Source organism: Acomys minous (assembly GCF_964271855.1).
Source record: "Acomys minous genome assembly, chromosome: 14".
Classification (NCBI taxonomy): domain Eukaryota; kingdom Metazoa; phylum Chordata; class Mammalia; order Rodentia; family Muridae; genus Acomys; species Acomys minous.
In genome coordinates this window covers 39,498,114-39,519,795 of record NC_140496.1, presented here as the reverse complement: position 1 = coordinate 39,519,795, position 21,682 = coordinate 39,498,114, and the positions used below count along the sequence as shown (strand labels likewise).

The window sequence follows — 21,682 nt, the reverse complement described above, 5'->3', positions numbered from 1 at the left end:
AGGCAGGTGGATCCCTGTGAGTTCGAGGCCAGCTTGGTCTACAAAGTGAGTACAGCACAGTTAGGGATACACACAAAGAAACCCTGTCTCAAAAAAACAAAAAACAAAAAACAAAACAAAACAAAAAAACAGAAAAGAAAAGGGGGGAAAAAAAGAAAGAAAAAGCAAAAAGGCTCAATCTCTAGCACAATAAAATAGGCTGGGTAAGGTCAGTAGGCTCCTTCCAAACCTGTCTATCAATTATGTGGGTGCCTGGGGAATGGCTCCTGAGAATGGCAAATAAAGCTTATTCTTTTCTTATTTTTGAATAGGCCTCACTATGTAGTCTCTCTTGGCTTGCCTGAAGTTCGCTCACTGCACAGGCTCGGCTGGTCTTGAACTCAGAAATCCACTTACCTTTGCCTCCCAAGTGCTGAGATTAAAGGGATTGCTACGTGCTACTATGCTCTCCTCCTTTGTTTTGGTTTTCGAGAAAACGTCTTGCTATTTAACCTTGCCTGGTATCAGACTTATTCAACCTCCCCTTAGCTAAGATTTTTAATCTCTTGTTCCCCCTTTCACATGTCCACAGGGAAATAGTAGAAATGTTTGTCTCATCTAAATTCTCATTTTATTCCATCTTGATTGCATGTCCTGATCTTTCCTGATTATGTCTCTTTGTTCATTTAAGGAGTTGTAGACAATTTTGTGCCAAGTTAGTGTTGGGAACACAGTAATGTGTGGGAATGGGTATCTTTTCCTCACAAGATGTGATTTTTCAGTAATTGTGCAAACACACACAGAAACAGAAAGTGGCAATCTTTTGTTGTGCTTTAAAGCAAACAAACAGGGTGTGTCTCAAAGGCGACCTGTCTCTTACTAGGAAATTGGAAGAGGTACCTCTTGTGTCCACTAATTCACGGGGTTAGGGAAAGAGGCTTATACAACTCTGGACCCTAAAAACCAGGCACAAGAGTGAAGCGAGATGCGGCAGCCCAGGTGAGATCTTGGTAACTATCCTAAAAGGAAGAGAAACCTCTGAACGGTTTTTAGCAGGACAATGGCTATAATAAGAACCCATGGAGGGATACTTGACAAAGATCACAGGTGGACATGGAGAGTCCATATGATCAAGACCAGGGAACACTACTTTGGACTATGGGTTTGGGGTAGAAAAGTGAAGGAAATAAAACATGTATTTGGTGATGGCTCCACAGGTTCTTCACACTCACAATTATTGGTTGAGAGGATTGAATTTCCGTCTGGAAACTACACTAAGGATTTCCTTTTTTTGTTTGTTTGTTTGTTTGTTTTTGTTTTTTAAGACAGGGTTTCTCTGTGTAGCCTTGGCTGTCCTGGACTCGATTTATAGACCAGGCTGGCCTCAAACTCACAGCGATCCACCTGCCTCTGCCTCCCGAGTGCTAGGATTAAAGACGTGCGTCACCACCAACCCGCTCACTAATGATTTCCTAAACATGGCATTGTAAGGAATGTTACCTTTCTTGGTATCATAGTCCACTCCTTGTGGCTAGGTTTACCACTTGTCTTTTTTTTTTTTTTTTTTTTTTTTTTTTTTGAGGCAGGGTTTCTTTGTGTAGCCTTGGCTGTCCTGGTCTGTAGACCAGGCTGGCTGGCCTCGAACTCACAGAGATCTGCCTGCCTCTGCCTCCCGAATGCTGGGATTAAAGGCGTGCACCACCACCGGGCTGAATTTGTCTTTTGTACATTGAATTAGAAGCCTGGCATTTGTCGGATGAAGATGACGCGAACCGGTTAACATTCCCAGGAAAACTCGGGGCTCCACCTACTGTCAGGGATGGCCCCGCCCACACAGCATCTAGCGCACGCGCACACCTTGCACCCACCCTCTGCGCAGGCGCGCAGCTTTTACATGTGTGCCCTGGCCTTCAGCTCGGCCCGGCTGAGAAGAGACGCCAAGTAGCGTCGGAGACTAGAAGTCGGCACCGGCCCGGCGGTCCCCGTCGCCTGCAGCAGTCTTCCTCTCCTGGTCTCTCACCGCAGCCTCCGTCGCCATGGGTAAGAGTCGGACGAAACGCTTCAAGCGACCTCAGTTCTCCCCTACCGGTAGCTGTCAGGCCGAAGCGGCGGCCGCGGCGAACGGGACTAGGGACGAGGAGGACGACGGGCCGGCGGCGGAGCTTCTGGAGAAGGTGGGTCGAGGCCTTGGCTCGGGCTCCGGTGGCTTGAGGCGGGCGGCAGGGGGTCCGCGGGCAAGCGGGGCTGCGGCGCGCGTGCTCACTACGCGCCTCTGACGTCTTGGTTCCCACAGCTCCAGCATCCCAGCGCGGAGGTCCGCGAGTGCGCCTGCGCGGGGCTGGCCCGACTGGTGCAGCAGCGGCCGGCGTTGCCAGACTTGGCTCGCCGGGATGCTGTGCGCCGGCTCGGGCCGTTGCTGCTGGACTCTAGTCTGGCGGTCAGAGAGACGGCGGCCGGAGCTCTGAGGTGAGTCGGAGCAGATAAACCCAGCTCACCCTCTCCCGATGCATTTTCTGCCTTTTGAGGGGTGGGGTGCGGTGGGATATTTGTCTGTTATCTCAGGTTTGCAGGGAATGAAGATGTGAGTCCAGGCTCTGAAGGACCCCGGGTCCCACAGACGACACACGTTGTTTGTATACATTTGACTGCTTCACCTACCTTCAAACCTGATGCACATTTCCCCCTCCCAAAACGCGCCTTAGGGTCCCTGATAAGATGAACTCATAAGTCTGTGTTCCAAGTACATCGGACATCTCAGCGTGTAAGACATGTCAGGACAGCAAGATTCTTGTCTTTGCGCGAGCTCCCTTGAGAGAGTATCTGGAAACTAGCAAAAAGGCTAGTATTAGTATGATAGCAGTAGTGTTAATGAGGAGTGCTATGTATAAACGAGAGGGTAAGTTGAGGGGCAGGAGATGGGGTGGGGGAGTTGGATTGGGGTGGCTTCTAGATGACATTTAGAAACTGGAGACCAGAACATCAGAGAACTAGGCATGGAAGAATAGGGTGAGACTTTTTTTTTTTAAAGAATTTTTTATTATTTATTTATTTTAAGATTTATTTATTATGTATACAGTGCACATCAGATCACATTATAGATGGTTGTCAGCCACCATGTGGTTGCTGGGAATCGAACTCATGACCTCTGGAAGAATAGTCAGTGCTCTTAACCGCTGAGCCATCATCTCTCCAGCCCCTGAGACTATTCTTTATGGAGGAACAGCAATGGCAGAGAAGTGAGGCAGAGTGCAGATTTACCCTGCACAAATGTGGCTGAAGAGAGAGGGCGAGGGTGGGGGTGGGGGTGGGGGTGGGGTGGGATGCTAGTAGCTGAAGCTGCTGAGTTGAAGGATTTATTCTAAACTGGAATAGTGTCGTCTACTTTTTGAAAAAGCCACTCACTTGTCACATGAGCTAGTGGGTCTCACCCCTGAATGTAAATGCAAAACTACAAAACTCCTAGAAGAAAATAACCAAGTAATCCATATAGCTAATAGTAATTACAGAGAATGCTGTTGAGGGTATGGTGGTTTGAGTAAGAACGGCCCTCATAGGACCATGTATTTGAATGCTTAGTCACCAGAGAGTGGCACTATTTTAGAAGGATTAGGAGGTGTGGCCTTGTTGGAGTAGGTGTGGGTTTATTGGAAGAAGTGTGTCACTGAGTGTGGGATTTGAGGTTCCTAAAAGCCCACCCCAGGCCCAACATCTCTGTCTGTGGAGCAAGGTGTAGCCCTCTGCTTCTGCTCCAGCACCGCGCATGCCGCCATGCTCCCCCGCACCCCATGATGATAACGGCTAAGCCTCTGAAACTGTTCTTTATACGAGTTGCCTTAGTCATGTTTTCTCTTCACAGCAACAGCACAGACAGTGATAAAGCTTTTTGTTGTACTCAGGACCAGGACAGTTAAATCTGTAGGTTTGTTCTCTGGGCAAATGCGACAGATAGTTTTTCTGTAGGGAACCCTGTGCTTTGAGTAGCTGAGAAGTATTTCGTGACATGTGACTTGAAAGTAAAATGCATTTAAATTTCTCATGTAGAAACCTCAGTGCTTGCGGAGGTTTTGAAGTTTGTGATGACATGGTGGCTAAGGACATCATGACACCCCTGGTGGCACTACTGAGAGAGGTATGTGGTATATAATGTAGCCCGAATGATGACTTGTAAGTGGAGCTTTTACGAGCTAAGTTTAAGTGGATCCCCCCACCCCCACCCCCCCGCGTACTTTGGTGTCATCTATTAGTGTCCCTTTAAACATCCTGTAGCCATTCCATTTCCCCCCCCCTGGAAACTGTCAGTACACAGGCATCACTAATACTGATCTCTATTGTGTGTCCCTGACACCTTTACAATAATTAGAAAAGCCCTTTCTAAAACTCTGCATACTTACCCCTTTAGAGTGCAAGCCTGTTTCTTGTTTGCTCACTCATGTACATACGTAATTTAATCTTCACAGCAGTCCTTTGAGGTAAGTCTCTTTTTCTTTTTTGTGGTGCTGGAGATGGAATTCAGATCTTTGTGCCTACCAGGCAGGTGCTTTACCACTCAACTATATCCCAAGTCCAAGGCAGTATCATTATACCTGTTTATATGCTGGTGGGCCCAAGGCATAGTCACTATGACCTTAAAAAGGAATATGTTGCACCCTCATGCTTAATATCACGTGGTTCATGTCACATGATATAGCTCATTGATTAAGGATGGTGGGCTCTTGGATTTCCTCTCAGCCTGCATGCCTTTCTTTTCTTCTACATATAGCCGAATTTCACTTAATGCAGCATAAAAGATCCAGTTTAATGGGTGGCATCAGTCCTGTTCCTTTACAGTAGGGATTCTACACTGAAGGTGACGTTGCCACATGGGCACATTTGGCGCTATGCTGCCAGCATGTGGGTAGAGGTCACAGGGTGGTCTCCCCATAAGAAGTCCAAGACTCGGAAAACCTGTTCTAGAGAGTGCCCTGGACTGTCCTGCACAGAGGTCAAGGGTACCGCTCTGAGGCTAGAGTGTCTGCAGCTGAAGCCCCGCCTCACCATCCGTTCCTGTACCTTCAGCAGCCTTTTTTATTTTCTTTCTTATACTAGGAGATAAAGGTTAATAGTTATCGTGCCTCATAATTTTGTTTTAGAATTAATTTTTTAATATATATATATAAAATGCTCAAAATAGTACAGATACTAGCTTTTTATTTCTTTTCTTTTTAAAAAAGATTTATTCATTATGTACACAGTGTTCCACCTACATATAACACCTGCACACCAGAAGAGAACACTGGATCTCATTATAGATGGTTGTGAGCCATCATGTGGTTGCTGGGAATTGAACTCATGACCTCTGAAAGAGCAGTCAGTGCTCTCAACCTCTGAGCCATCTCTCCAGCCCAGCTTTTTATTTCTTTGTTATTCTATCTTTCATCATATTAGGGAGAATACTTTGTCACTCTATCTTTCATCATATTAGGGAGAATACTTTGTATTGATTTTGTACTTTTTTTAAGTTTTTATCCATTTTTATTTGTGTGTGTGTGTGTGTGTGTAAATGCCATGTGTGTGCAGGTGCCTTCAGAGGCAAGAGGGTGTCAGATTGCTTGGAGCTGTAGTTACATGTGATTGTGTACCAGCTAATGTGGATACTGGGAACTGAGCCCAGGTCCCCTGCAAGAACAGTACAAACCATATCTCTAGACAAGCAGAAGGTGCTCTTAACTACTGTGTCTCTCTACTGCCACGGAATGTACCATTTTGAGAATTGTACTTACAATCATCTGATATGAATATATACATTATTATAATTTCTAATGGTTTTGCTTTTGTAATTCTTTATTGTTATTAGGGTTTTTTTGTACAACCAGACTGGCCTTGAACTCATAGCAATCTGCCTGCCTCTGCCTCCTGAGTGCTGGGATTAAAGGCGTGCATCACCATGCCTGGCTTTTTACTAGTTTTTTGTTTGTTTGTTTGTTTGTTTTTTGGTTTTTCGAGACAGGGTTTCTCTGTGTAGCCTTGGCTGTCCTGGCCCTGCTTTGTAGACCAGGCTGGCCTCGAACTCACAGCGATCCACCTGCCTCTGCCTCCCGAGTGCTGGGATTATAGGCGTGCGCCACCACTCCCGGCTTTGTTTTTGCTTTTGTTTTTTTTTTTTTGCTTAGCTCTTCTTTTGAACCTGGGTGCTAATCAGGATATTTGGTTGCAGTGTAGCGTTGGACTGGATTCAGATGAGATGTCTCCACAGGAGAAACCCGACAAGAGCAGAAATTCTATTGAAAGCATAGCCAATGAGGCTGTGAATGTGCTGTGGAATGTCTGGTAAGGCGCTTTCCCAGAGCAACCTCCTGTTGTATCACTGCTCGGCCTGCTGTTCTGTCTGTTAAGCTGTGGGGACCGTCTATAAATGTGTGATGCTGATACTTCATAGGTGGTAATATCTGGTAACGAGCTCGTCCTCCTAAGGAGTCCAATGTACACCTGCTATGGGATGAGATGGAAAAGGACCACAGGCATTGGGTGATGCTTTCGTCCACTGCTCTGGTAGTGGCTGTTTGACTAGGAAGTAGCTTCCTGTGAGGACCTCTTTGGGACTGAGTAGGAGCAGGGTCACCTTTTATCCATGTTGCTAGCACTGGTTAGGGCACAGAAGACTGCGGATGGGAATGAACAAAGCTCGAAACAAAGCCTGGAATCACTTTATTTAGCTTGACTTTATGTCTGTAATTATAGCAGAATTATAGGGGTTTTTTAAAGACAGGATTTCTCTGTATAACTGCCCTGGCTGTCCTGAAACTCGCTTTGTAGACCATGCTGGTTAAACAGAGATCTACCTACCTCTGCCCATTGAGTGCTGGGATTAAAAGGGTATGCTACCATGCCCAGCTATAATTATAGTTTTTTATTTTCAATTGGGAGCAATTAAAATAATGACCTAAAAGTAGTGTTTTGGTTTTTTTTAATTTATTTTTTTGAGACAAGGTTTGTTTGTGGAGACCTGGCTGTCCCGGACTCCCAACTGCTGGGATTAAAGGTGTGCGCCACCACGCTCAGCAAAAATGCTGTTTCTTAGACGCTGAGATTGAGTTAGATCTTAAAAAGCTGCTTGCATATCAGTCTCAGTCTGCCTGTGATTTTATCTTAAACTAGTAGATACATTCTGTTCCACCAGGAACATTGCTGAAATATTTGAGAAAATGGCTTTTCCCCCCTTTATAGTTTTTCTTTTTCTTCTTTTTGTTCTTTTTTTCCTTCCCTCCCCCGCCCCTTTTTTTCCCCAAGGTCTCATTATGTAATGTTGTCTGCCCTTGAACTCATGATCCCCTCGGGGGTTACAAATGAGCTGTAAGAAATGGTACATGAGATAGCTGGGCATGGTGGCGCACGCCTTTAATCCCAGCACCTGTGAGGCAGAGGCAGGCGGATCGCTGTGAGTTCGAGGCCAGCCTGGTCTACAAAGTGAGTCCAAGACAGCCAAGGCTACACAGAGAAACCCTGTCTCAAAAAAACAAAACAAACAAACAAAAAATAAAGAAATGGTACATGAGCAACTGATGGGTGTTTTCTGTGCACCATACATCTTTTTGTAATATAATTTGTTGTTTAGAACCTTGGACTAAACATGTTCTACCACTGTAGTTTATCTCCAGTCTCTACAAGATCGAAGATCACGGAACTGGAATTTTGTTTTTCTTTAGTTGATACAGGATTTCTCTGTGTAGCCTTGGTTGCCTGGAATTTTCTCTGTAGACCAGGCTGGCCTCAAACTCACAGAAATCCCACCTGCTTTTGCCTCCTGAGTGCTGGGATTAAAGCTATGCACCAGTGCTGCCTGGCAAAAGAAGAAGAAGAAGGAGGACGAGGAGGAGGAGAAGAAGAAGAAGAAAAAAATATATATTTAGTTACATGTGTGTACGGGGGTATGTGCACATGAATGCTGGTGCCCTCCCAGGCCAGAGATCTGGGGTTAGAGATGGTTATGAACCACTTAACAATGGTGCTGGGAATCGAACTCAGGTCTCTACAAAAATAGCACTTACACATAACTGCTTAAACATCTTTTCAGCTCTTTTATTTTTACTTTTTGAGACAGGTGTAGGCCAGGTTAGCCTAGGACTTGCTATGTGGCTAACGATGACCTTGAATTCCTGATCCTGTGTTTCTGTTTCCTTTATCTGGGCTTACAGGTGTGAGCCACCTCATGTGGCTCTGGGAATTTTAAGAATATTTTCTTTGAAAAGAGTTGAATGCAGCAGTTCTCAGCCTTCCCGATGCTGCGACCCATTAATACAGCTCCTCATGTTGTGACCCCCAACCATAACATTGTTTTGTTGCTATTTTATAACTAATTTTGTTACTGTTATAAATCAAAATGTAGATATCTGATATACGGGATGTCTGGCATGGGACTCCAAAGGGGTCATGACCCACAGGCTGAGAACCACTGGCCTAATATAGCTATCTCCAAAGTAACCGTATTGTCTTGAGTGTGTATGAGTCCAGTCTTCACTATGTATGGTTATCATAGGTCCTAGAGATTTGTTTCACACTTTACATTTCCTTACTGATACATGCTTCGCCTTATGGCTATAGCTTAGTACTGAAATAAAATAGACACCTAACAAAATGTCTTTTTGGATAGTGTGAGTCATCTGAATTACTGTTATATGTCTACATTGAGATTATATTCTGGAGGCATGCGTAAAATCATCCTTTTACCCTGTATTTAGTGTGTATGTTTATTAGTAATATTGATAACTTTTTATTTAAAGAAGTTTTGTGATTTCAGAACTAATACTTATTAGAGTAATTTCTCTGAAGATTGAAATTTCTGCTTGTTGAAATTATAATTGGAGTCTAGGAGCGCATAAAATGCGATTTTTCAATTAAAAATGTTGCTTTTCATGTGATAGAGGCATTTGTCCTTATTTGAACACATTATTATCAAGTCGTAATGGAAAAGGAACACTCTGCACACAAGGAACTGAGACCCCGGGCCTGGTACCACCACACACAGGACATGGGATTACAGATGGATTGCCTTGTCTGTGGGTCGTGGGTTTTCTCGAATCTGTAAGATGGGAAGTTGGATGAGTGATTTCTGAGATTTCCTTCAGTTCTAACATATAAGGAGAGAGTGACTAAGATCCTACTGTGATGGAAACAAAACACTTATAGGTGGTTGTCATCTTCAATAAATACATGGTGGGTGTTGACTCCTGATCTTTGGTTTTATAAAGAGTAATTGTTTTGTTTGTAGTCTTCTATGACTAATTTCTTGATGTTAAAATATGAATAGTAAAATTTATTTTTCCCCTTTAATTTAGTGAATGCAGTAGTAGAGCAGTATCTATATTCAACAAAGAAGGGTGTTTGGAGATTGTTTTAAAGTACTTACGTAGGTTCCCCACCAATGTTGACCTGGCTGTTTCTGTAGGTAAGTGAACAAAGCACTCCTTTGATATTTCTGTGTTGCCATTTTCAAGCACAGTGTGTCTGTTGTACAGCAGTGATTGCTGCCATACTGTTCCAATATGTATAGTGGAGTTCTGTTTGTTTGGAATTCCTTAAATCTGTGACTGATACTTACACAATGCTTTAAGGTTCTGCTTGTTTCTTTTTTATTTTGTTTTTGAGACAAGGTCTCACTACATAGCTCTGGCTGGTCTTGACCTTGCAGTATAGACCAGCCTAACTTCTAATGCTGACTCCTGGGTGCCAAGATCAAAGGTGCATGCCACCAAGCCTGGCCAATTCCTCATTGATTTCTTTTGAAAGGGAGGAAGGCAATTATGTGAGTATGTGTAATGTGTAACTTCCCATCCCCACAGAGCAGTTTTTCTGTGTAGCCCAGGCTGCCACAAGGCTCAGGTAGAACTAAGAGACCCTCCTGACTCTTGAGTGCTGGGATTAAAGGTGTGCTCCACCACGCCGGCACTTGGGGAGGCAGAGGCAGATGGAATGCTGTGAGTTCAAGGCCAGCCTGGTCTATAAAGCAAGTCTAGGACATCCAAGGCTACCCAGAGAAACTCTGTCTCAAAAAAACCAAAAAAGGAAAACAAAATGTGCACCACCACCTGGCTTAGTGATGCACTTCTTTATTTTTTTTCTTAAAGATTTATTTATTATGTACAGTGTTTTGTCTACATGTACACCTGCACACCAGAAGAGGGCATCAGATCACATCATAGATGGTTGTGAGCCACCATGTGGTTGCTGGGAATTGAACTCAGGACCTTTGGAAGAGCAGACAGTGCTTTTAACATCTGAGCCACCTCTCTAGTCTGTGATTTATTTTGTGTTGTTGTTTTGTTTTTTTGAGACATGTTTTCTCTGTAGCCTTGGCTGTCCTGGACTCTGTAGACCAGGCTGGCCTCGAACTCACAGTGATCTGCCTGCTTCTGCCTCCCGAGTGCTGGGATTAAAGGCGCGCATCACCACACCCGGCTGTGATTTACTTCTTAAAAGCCTTTATTTTTGAAGTTTTCATCTCTATTTACTAAGAAACAAAAACTCAAAGTTAATTGGAATGTAGCCATATTTAAAATATTTTATGTTACTTTCTCTGACTTCTGAAGAACAGTGATAGTTTTTTTGATGTTAATGTTGGGGGGAAGGGGGTTGGTGGCAGGAGCTGTAGAGGTGACCCAGTTTCTGTTAGGCCTATGTCCCTTTCGTGGGAGCTGGGGACCTGGCGTCCAGCAGTTGCCTTTAGCTTCCTACCTTGTCTGTGTTGGGCTAGAGAGCCATTAAAAACCCTCAGCTCAGAAGCAGGAGGAGGCAGAAACCAGAAAGTAGGCAGCTGGGCAGAATTCTGGGTACCCACAGAGAAACACTTGCTCCCTTTTATTACTTATGCATATTTCTAGGAAAGGAAGAAGTGTATTCCTCTTAGCACTGCTTCTCCTTGGATTAATAGATATTTCTTTTCTTTTTTTTCTTTTCTTTTTTTTTTTTTTTAATATGGCTGTCCTGGACTCACTTTGTAGACCAGGTTGACCTTGAACTCACAGAGCTCCAGCTGCCTCTGTCTCCAGAGTGCTGGGATTGAAGGTGTACACCACCACTTTCTTTCTTTGTTTTTTTATACTTTATTTCTATTTTAAGTGCATTGTTGTTTTACCTGCATGTATGTCTGTATGAGGGTGTCAGATATTGGAGTTACAGACAGTTGTGAGCTGCTATGTAAGCGCTGAGAATTGAACCCAGGTCCTCTGGAAGAGCAGCCAGTGCTTTTAACTACTGAGCCATCTCTCCAGCCCCCAAGCATTAGTCCCTTAATAAAACAATACATCAAATGTAAGTTTGTGTATTGATGTGTGTGTACACAGTTCTGCACATAGATGCATTTTGGGATCCAAATTAGATTACAGCAGTACCATGTGTTTTAGTTTTTATTTTAGATTTATTTAGTTTGTGTGTATGAGTGTATGTGCACCATGTGCATGCCTGGTGCCTTCGCAGATCAGAAGACAGAGGTGGATTCTCTGAAATTGGAATTACAAATGGTTGTGAGCCTTCACATGGGTGCAGGCAATGGAACCCAATTCCTATGCAAGAGCAGTAAGTGCTTTTAACTGCTAAGCCAGTTTTCATTCATTTGAATAGATAACAATCTAATTTGAAATTTTTAGGTCTGGATTTTTTGGAATAAATATCTCAAAGGAAACTACTTTGTATTTAGTTTCCTTTTTGTAATTTAGAGGTGTCTTCTGTCAAAACCTTTCATGTAGTTGAGTTTTGGTTTGTTTGTTTGTTTTGTTTTTTTGAAACATAGTTTTTCTGTGTAGCCCTGGCTGCCCTAAAACTTGCTCTGTAGATGAGGCTGGCCTTGAACTTACCGTGAGCTGCCTGCCTCTGCCTCCCGAGTGCTGGGATTAAAGATGTGCACCACCACCGCCCTGCGGTCTTAGTTATTCTTTATGCTTTCAGTTAATTTCTAGCACAAATGTTGTAATCCATTACGTTGATTGGTGTTATTATTCATGTGTTTATTTATTGAAGCTGCTGTAGAGCTGTGTAGGTCAGGCTGGCCTTGAACTCAGATACCCTCTGAGTGCAGGATTAAAGAGTGCTGGTGTTAAAGGCATGCAGCACCACACTGAGCTACTTTTTTTTTTTTTCTTAAATAACGCTAATGTATAAGGATATTGTGACCACAATGCCTAAGACCTCAGGTTTGTTCTTGGCAACAGAACTACTTCTAAGCATGCGGTGCATGGACTAGTTAGTGCTCATAAGCTTCCTGCTACTGGCCTATGATAAGTGAATAAACTGAGAATAAATTGCAGATATTTATAGTAATTCAGCATTGTCACACCATTTAAGAGCTTTTTAAGTTATAGTTTATGAGAGTGTAATTCTGTAAAAAATTAGAAAGCTAGGGGCTGGAGAGATGGCTTAGTGGTTAAGAGCTCTGACTAATCTTCCAGAGGACCCAGGGTCAATTCCCAATATTCACAGGGCAGCTCAACTGTCTGTAACCTCAAGATCTGACACTCACACAGACATACATGCAGGCAAACCCCAATGCACATAAGAATTAGAAAATTAGTCAGTGGTGGTGGTATACATCTTTAATCCTAGCACTTGAGAGGTAAAGACAGGCAACTCTCTGAATTCTAGGCCAGCCTTGTCTACAGAGTGAGTTCCAGGACAGCCAGGGATACACAGAGAAACTCTGATTGGGGGAGGTAGGGGACTAGAAATTCAAAGAACCTGAGAAATGGAGATCTCTAGCACCGAGAGGTGGTGAGGTCTCTTTGGCGTGTACTACCCTTGAAGTGAAGCCTGTATATCTAAAGAAGCTGATATATCTGGAAGTTGTAAAAATGCACATTTCTGTATGAATTATTCGGGTGCAAATTATCTTCAAGAATTCAAGGTTTCTAAATTGTTATTCTTGTCTTACAGCATATTGTTTACAGATAGTGACCGAAGATAACCCAGAGCTCCTGCAGTCTTTTGATGGCACAGCACTACGTGTGCTGGAGTCTGCTTTGCTTTGTCCTGTCACCTCTATGGAATACATTCTGCTGAGAACACTAGTGGCAGGTAAGGTTTAGCCAAATGAAATGCTAACTTGTAATGGATAGAAGTGGAGGGTCAGGATTCAGTCTTCCCCACTGTGCTCTGTCTGGTCTGAACATCTTAGTATTAGAACAGAGACCCTTAACTGACATGGTTTTCCATCATTATGAGGCCTTCTAGAGTAGATGTTTCCAGTCTCTAAAAATTATTTTTAATTAATTAGTTTCTTTATTTGGTGTTTTGATACAGGGTTTTCTGTAGCCATGGTTGTTCTGGAACTGTCTTTGTGGACTAGGGTGGCCTCAAATTCAGAAATATGCCCACCTCTGCCTCCAGAGTGCTGGCATTAAAGGTGTGTGCCACCACTGCCCGCATTATCTTTTGTTTATATATATAATCTGTGTGAGCTTACGTGCCCCACATGCATGAAGGATCCTGAGGATCAGAAGAGGGCATTGGATCCCCTGGAACTGGAGTTACAGAGAGTTGTGAGCTTCCATGTGGGTGCTGGGAGTTGAACACAGGCCCTCTGAAAGAGCAGCCCCATCTAATTTAACAAACTATTTTTCCTAATATAGAAACACTGCGGTCCAGACTCTTTTTATGCTTTATTTTTATTTTATGTGCATTGGTGGTTTGCTTGCATGTATGTCTGTGAGGGTGTTGAGTCCCGTGGAACTGGAACTACAGCAGTTGTGAGGTGCCACGTGGGTGCTGGGAATGGAACTGAGGTCCTTTGGAAGAGCTCTTAACTGCTGCGCCATCTCTCCAGCCCACCTTTCCTCTAGTTCATGACCCAGTGAGATAAAAAATTGACTCAGGACAACTAAGACATGGCCCACCACTTGCTCTTCCATGACTTCTTACTCTACCCCCCCCCCATCTCTGAATATGGAAATCTGAAGTGATCTGATGGATAGTTAGTTGAGTCGTATACATTTTAAATATTTTATATTTTCCTCTTGCCTTTGACCTGTGCAGAAGTCATCTGTTCATTTTATTATTGTTGTTCATATGTATGTGGCTGTGGGTGCACGTGTGCTCTGTATGCTTGTGGAAGTCAGAGGAGAAGGTAGAGGCAAGGTCTCTCTTGTTTCTGCCTCCCCGTGAGCTCCATACTCGCTAGCTAGCTTGCCAGCTTCAGAGAGATTCTTCTGTTTGTGCCTTCCAGCTCTGTGCAGGAGGGCTGCTGTTATAAATGTAAATCCTTCACCTCCTGACTTGTCTCATTGCCCCTCTTGTACAGGTCAGTGGAGTAATACGAAGCATTTTCTTGTACAGCCAAATCTCCAGGTCTTTTCTGCAAAATGACTGTATCCACTGAATGAGAACTTTTCCTAACCTTGCTCCCCCATCTCTGAACACCACCGTGCTGCTTTCTGTTTCTGTGGATTTGACTACTGTAAAAATCTTACACAAATAGAATCATTTGTCTTTTACCCTTTATGGCTGATTTATTTCGCTTACCCTAAGGTCTTCAAGGTGACATGCATTAGTATTAGTCTTTTTAACTTTTGTTTTTGTTTTGCTTTTTGAGACAGGGTTTCTCTGTGTAGCCTTGGCTGTCCTGGACTCCCTTTGTAGACCAGGCTGGCCTCGAACTCACAGTGATCCACCTGCCTCTGCCTCCCAAGTGCTGGAATTAAAGGTGTGTACCACCACGCCTAGCTAGCTTTTTAATTTTTGAGACAAGGTTTTCTGTAGCCTGGTTGGCCTCAAACTTACTGTATAGTCTGATGACAGCAAACTTCCTACAACATGAATGCTAGGAGTATGGGTGTGTATCATCACACCCAATTTATGTGGTGTGGGGGATCAAGCTCAGGGCTGTGTGCTAGACAAGCACTCTGCTGACTGGGCTATAGCCCTAACTCATTTTCTTCTTTTTTAATGGTGAATAGTATTCCATTGTGTGCGTCCATGCGTGCGCGCGCGTGTGTGCGCATCTCTCTTTAGGTTTTCTTTATTTGGTTGGTTTTGGCTTTTTTGAGACAGCATCTCTCTATATATAACCCTACCTGTCTTGGAAGCCACTCTCCATTTGGTACCTGGGTTGTTTTTTGTTTTAAAATTTATTTTTTATGCCTGCATTACACCTGATGCCAGAAGAGGGCATCAAATCACATTATAGATGGTTGTGAGCCACTATATGGTTGCTGGGAATTGAACTTAGGACCTCTGGGTGAGCAGTCAGTGCTCTTAACCTCTGTGCCATCTCTTCAGCACCACACCTGGGTTGTTTTAACCTTTTAGTTATTGGTACTGTTGCCACAGTGACCATGACTAATTTCTTCTGGTCTCTGTTCTCAGTAGTTTTAGTTATGCCTCTGTGATGTTTTCATTTTATTATCATCCCTTGTTTCAGAGAGAAGGTCTCATATATGGCCCAGGCTACAACTTGTATTTTAGCCGAAATTGACCTGAAATTTGTGCTTCTCTTGCCTCCCCTCCTGAATGCTGGGCTTCCTGGTGTGCAGCACCACCCTTGTTTTTGCAGTCCCTAGGGGTTGAGCACGCTAAGCAAGCATTCTACTAGCTGAGCTAAATCCCCAGACCTTGTCATTCACTTAAAAACAAAAGCAAAATTCTGATTTCTTCCTGGAAGCACTATTTTATTTTGGTAGGAAAAAGCCAAGAATTTGCTGTCTGTCTTCAATATGCAGAATTGGAGCAGTAATACATCCCAGTACACTTGTAATATAAAAAGCTGCCAAGAAGAGCAGCTTAGGTAAAGACGGATGAAAACGAGGCACTTCCTGCCAATTTAAAACTTTACCAGTATTTCTGAGTATGCAAATTCTATACCAAAGAAAACTGTCGTGTGCCAAGACAGAATGAACAAAGGGTTGCATATTTTGAAATTACACCAGAGTCTAAAGATCCAGCCCCATGGAAACTCTTTTTCCCCTCACTATTATATAATATTATGTTATTCTACTTAGTTATACTTCTTCTTTTACTCTTTAGCATTTCCTTTTATTATACTAAAATCAGTCTGTGTATTACCTTGTCAGTGTTAGAGCCCATTCTTAATAAAGATTCTAGAGGCAATTCCTTTGTCTTCATGGTTATTTTTTCCCAGGCACAATGTGGAACCTAAAGGACATTATTCCATCTAAGAGTCAGGCCGAAATCATAAATGCCATATTAAACATCTTGTCTGAAGTTCTGGAAGTGAATGCTGCTGACACAGTCATTCAGATGAAGGAGGCTGAGGCCCAGCGGTTAAAGACTGCTGCAGAGACCGAAGACATACTAGCAAATGCTAATGGGGATTTGGTTGAAGATGATGAGATGGAAGAAATTCCTCACAAAAGAAAACCCAGAAGGAAAACGTTTATTTCTGATTTACTTCCAGTGAGTCTGAGTGATGTTCTTTTTTCTTTTCTTGTTGGTTTTTCAAGACAGGGTTTCTATGTGTGTAGCCTTGGCTGTCCTGGACTCCCTTTGTAGACCAGGCTGGCCTCGAACTCAGAGATACCACCTGCCTCTGCCTCTCGAGTGCTGGGATTAAAGGTGTGCACCACCACGCAAAGTGATGTTCAATACAAACTAATACATCTATTTCTTCAACAGGTCTCCTTAGCATTACAGAAAGATATTACAACTAGGTTTTCAGTAAAAGTCATATTTTCCTGTTGATTCTTATTATAACATTAGGAATGTACCCCTATAGAAGAAACAAACAAACAACAACAACAACAACAACAAAAAGTCTTGTCTACAATGAAGTCTTTCTGTGTGGGAGGCCTTCAGTTGAGGCAAACTTAAAGTGTTCCAAAAGAAACACTTTAAAAACACCGGCCTGTCTGTCTGACTGGTCTGTTTCAGTCACTCATTGCCTTCAGCGGATTGATCTTCACACTCATCATACTATGCCTAGCTTTTTTTTAATTGAATTCTTTCCTCGTTTATTTAGTATTTATCCTTAGCAGAGCAATAGTCTAAACCTTCATCTCCCCACTGCTGCTGCCAAGAGGTTGGAGGCGGGATGCTTAGTGCCTATGTGAGGGTGCACAGCTGCAAGCTATTTTCTCTGAGAAGTGTAGATAGATCCATGCTTTGGGAGAATGTTTTCACCCAAAAAGCGAGAAGGACTGGGAGGTCTGGGTTAGGAAGACACATGCTTCCTGTGCTGCTCATGTGTCCTAGCTGCAGCTGAGGCTCTTCAGCCGTGCTTCTGTGCTCGGGGAAACCCTCTTTTTTAGGAAGACAGACTCCTGAACCTCTATTTCTGTTAGCCCTATGCTAAGAACAGTAGTAGAGTTGTGACCAAATTTCTGAGTTATATCTGCAAACTTGGTACATATGATTAGTCCTAGATGGGACAGCAAAGGAGGAAGCTGTTAGAGATGACACAGGGCCAACTGAACTGTCTGAAATGGTGACCTAAGAGATAGGATTGTGAGGGCTGGAGAGGTTAAGAGCCCTGTCTGCTTTTCCAAAGGTCCTGAGTTCAATTCCCAGCAACCACATGGTGGCTCACAACCACCTATACTGAGATCTGGTGCCCTCTTCTGGTGTGCAAGCTCACAATGCAAGTACAACACTGTATAAATGATAAATAAATAAATCTTAAAAAAAAAAAGAGAGAGATAGGATTGTGAAGACATGGTAATCTTTAGAGTCACTCAGCTGGGTGGAGAGAGCCTGATGGCAGGAAGAGTAGGAAGGAAAGGTGACAAGCCTTGGCTAGGAGAACAGAGTTCACGTTCTCATTGGACAGTGCTGGGGGTGGCTTGTCCTGATTCATATGAAATGAATTAGAATTAATTGTCTTAAATCAACATCTTACAACTCTGATTAGTCTATATTTACTTAGAATTCTTTAAATAGAATGTAGCTCAAAATAAACATTTTCTTGCCTTTCCTTGTAGATTTTGTTTGCCTTCTTGTTTGTTTTGTTTTGTTTTAGCTGCGTACCACCACACCCAATTTTTGCATTCTTGAAGACTTACAGAGCATAGTTTTGTGGGTTTTTGGTTTTTCGAGATGGGGATTCCTCTGTGTAGCCTTGGCTGTCCTGGATTCACTTTGTAGACAAGGCTGGGCTTGAACTCACAGCGATCCACCTGCCTCTGACTTCCAAGTGCTGGGATTAAAGGAGCGTGCTACCATGCTCAGCGGGTTTTTTTAAAAATTAATTACTTTTTTTTGAGAGGGAGGAGGCATGTTTATGTCTTAGAACATGTGTGAAGGTCAAAGCACAACTTTTAGGAATCAGTTCTTTTTTTTCTACCATGTGGAACCTGGGGATTGAACTCAGATCATCAGGTTTGGCAGCAGGAGGCTTTAACCACTGAGGCATCTCTCGAGCCTGTGTAATTTAATCTTAGTGCTTTAAAGAAATCAAGCTTTTTATACATAGAATAGTTACATATGAACAAGCAAAGCGTTGTGTTGAGTGCTGAGGTACATGCAGAAGCGAGAAGCCCATCCTATCCTCAAGTTGCTTACGGACCAAAAAATGCCTTAAAAATCATGGCACTTCCTCTATGAACATGAAGCATGTGTTGGAGCCTCATAGTTAATCCTTCTCTCACTTTGCTTGCCTCAGCATAATTGAAAATGAGCAACAATATCCAAAGTGAGGCATCTGTGAAGAAGCTTAGTGGTGTTTCTTGGAGTATCACAGGATGGTTAAGGGATGTGCTTAGTTTCTCTCCAGGTGTGAAAAGTAGGAATGTGATGGATGCATTGGAGTTTTCAGCTAGAGCTTGTGGTATTTTTGTTGTTATAATGGATTCAGGCAAACCGCTTTTCTACTCCATCTGTCCGTCAGATGTTGAGGTTGTATGGAGACAGAGTCTGCCTGTGTAGCCCAGGCTGGGTTCAAACCCTTCTGTCCTCACCTCCGGAGTGCTGGATTGCCACACTTAGCTTCAGAAATGGAGCCTGCTGTTAGCCTGTCAGGAGACTGAAGGATCTGAAGTTCTTGCTGGGAGTCAGACAGTGGCATCGTGTGTGATCTTGTATGCATTACTTCCAGGAGGCTCCTAAAAGGAGTAAGGGAAGGAGAAAACCCCCTCCTGGGATTACAGTGCTGAACATTCCTGTTAGCCAGATGCATTTCGTTACTGCTTGCTCTGAAGCATGAAGATATAAGTTACATACCAAGATAGATATAGATGTAGATATAGATATAGATATATAAAGCCATGGCTGCACGTGTCCGTGTCTCCAGTATCTGAGGGCATAGACAGGTGGCTCCCCAGAGCTCAATGGCCAGCCAGTCTAGCCAAAACAGTGAGAGACGATGTTGCTGCATCCAGCATGACTCCAGGGACAGACCTGATTGAGGTAACAAGGGAATGAAAGACAGATCCCAGAAAGTGGGAGCCAGTGGTTGGGCTCTCAGCTGAAGAAACTATAGCATCCCAGAATCTCATTATGTTTATTAAATAAAGTTGGACACACAGCTGAACAGGAGGTAGGGTTATTACATACAGATAGACAAGGAGACAAGTTTAGCTAATCTTGGGAGGAGCAGTCTCTACAGCAGAGCAGTCTTCAGCCCATAAATATCCACGGGCACAAAGCACACACCATCACCATACATACACACATCAGAAGGAAAGGCTTTGTTGTTCTCCATGGCTCTGAGGGTCTGAGGTCCTTGACGCGGCCAGAAGCATACATTTACTCAGGTCTGCATTCACTCAGGGCTTTCCCTGCTCCCTACACCCTGTCTCAAGGCAGTGAGGAGGGGTGTGATAGAGGAAGCCTGCTTTGCCCTGTGTATGTGTTCTTGTACACTCATGTGCCTATACTACATACACAGGCATGCATGTAGAGGAGCTGAGGATGACAGTGGTAGAATGCATGGTAACTATGGTTTTGGTTTTTGGTTTTTGGTTTTTCAAGACAGTTTCTCTGTGTAGCAGACCAGGGTGTTCTAGACTCCCTTTGTAGACCAGACTGGCCTCAAACTCATAGAGATCCACCTGTCTCTGCCTCCTGAGTGCTAGGATTAAAGGAATGTACCACCACACCTGGTTTGTTTGGTTTTGTTTTTTTTTGAAACGGGTTTCTCCGTATAGCATTGGCCGGCCTGGATTTGGTCTGTAGACTAGGCTGGCCTGGAACTCACAGAGGTCCACTTGCCTCTACCTCTCTGAGTGCTGGGATTAAAGGCATGGGCCACTGCCCAGCTCCATAGTTAAATTCTTAGGCAAGGGATTTATTGGCAGGATTGTATTTTTTGTTTGTTTGAAACAGTGTAACTATGTAGTTCTGGCTGTCCTGGAACTTGCTATGTAGACCAGGCTGTCCTTAAGCTCACAGAGAGATCCATCTGTTCCTGCTTCCTGAGTGCTAGGATTAAAGGTGAGTGCCACCATGCCTGGCTTGTTAGTTGCATTTTAAATGAGCACAAGCATTCTGGTAAGGAAAATGGTAATGTATCATAAAACCTTTAGATATATTTTTAACTTTGGACCCAGTGAGTCTGAGGAAATAAGATATTTAAATACATATTCATAGGGAATTGGCCCCCCACCCCAGGTTCCAACTCTTCAGTTGTTAAAAATCCCTCATATGAAAGAGTATATTATTTACATTCACTTACGCACATCCTCTCACAGCTTTCAGTCATCTTTAGACTAGATTTTTGTTGGTTTGATTGGTTCTAATACAGGGCCTCATATATCCAAGGCCAGTCTCAGATTTGCTGTGTAGCCAGATGATAGGCATGTGCCACCTTGCCCAGGTTGTGCAGTGCTGGAGATGACGCACATGGCTTTGGCATGGTAGGCAAGCATTCTACCAACTGAGCTGTACTCCCAGCCCCATCTTTGACTTCTTAACAGTAGAGTGTTGGATAAGGAGGGGTTTTGTTTTGTTAACTTACTCAATTGAATTTAATGCTGAGAATCAGACCCAGGACTTTGCACATTGTTGGCAAACATTCTGCCACTCAGTTATATCCCAACCCGCATAGTAAAATGTAATTGCTATATATTACTAATTAGTAATATAACAATCTCTGTATTGTTACATTATTTATAAAATACTGACAAGAACAAATGTAATCGTCGGGTATTTTTGGTTGGTTTGGTTAGTTGAGATATATCTGTGTCCCAGATACTTAGGCTGAGACTAGAAGGTTGAGCCCTAGAATGTGAGCTTTTCCTCCCCCTGCAATTGCCATGTAGTAAGAGTTTTTAACAAGGAAGAAAATGATGGGCATTTGTTAACTCCATGAATGCAGTACCCACAGATATGGAAGACTGGTTATAATCTGAAATACTCACATTTAGGAAGTTATTGGTCAATTATAGTAGATCCACTTAGTGAAATTTTATTTAGCCATTAAAAAGACAATTTAAATTTGTAAGCAAACAGTAAAGTACAGGCTATTTTCAGCAGCTGTGTGTGGTGGTGCTGACTTGGTACTCAAGAGATCCACCTGCCTCTGCTGCCTCAGTGCTGGGATTAAAATGTACACCACATCTTTTTTTTTTTTTCAATCTTAAAGAGTTACTTTATTGGGGTGTGGTGGTGCAAGCCTTTGATCCTGGTTTTCTGTAAAAAATAAAATATTAAGTAACTTTTTTTTTTTTTTTTTTTTTTTTTAGTTTTTTGAGACAAGGTTTCTTCTCTGTATAGCCTTGGCTGCCATAGACTCACTTTATAGACCAGGCTAGTCTCAAACTCACAGCAATCCACTTTCCTCTGCCTCCTGAATGCT

The 21,682-nt window shown here is 43.1% G+C and overlaps 1 protein-coding gene across 1 annotated transcript in view; it reads left to right on the top strand.

Moving 5' to 3' along the window:
• Positions 1 to 1,738: 1,738 nt before the first annotated feature.
• HEATR3 (HEAT repeat containing 3) overlaps positions 1,739 to 21,682 on the top strand; it is a 36,570-nt gene continuing 16,626 nt past the window's right edge. Inside the window, exons 1-7 of the mRNA XM_084757157.1 lie at positions 1,739 to 2,153; positions 2,273 to 2,445; positions 4,021 to 4,108; positions 6,173 to 6,285; positions 9,291 to 9,400; positions 12,877 to 13,017; positions 16,076 to 16,350. Coding sequence (XP_084613283.1) covers positions 2,016 to 2,153; positions 2,273 to 2,445; positions 4,021 to 4,108; positions 6,173 to 6,285; positions 9,291 to 9,400; positions 12,877 to 13,017; positions 16,076 to 16,350 — 1,038 coding nt within the window. The 5' untranslated portion in view covers positions 1,739 to 2,015. The remainder of the gene's footprint in view (positions 2,154 to 2,272; positions 2,446 to 4,020; positions 4,109 to 6,172; positions 6,286 to 9,290; positions 9,401 to 12,876; positions 13,018 to 16,075; positions 16,351 to 21,682) is intronic.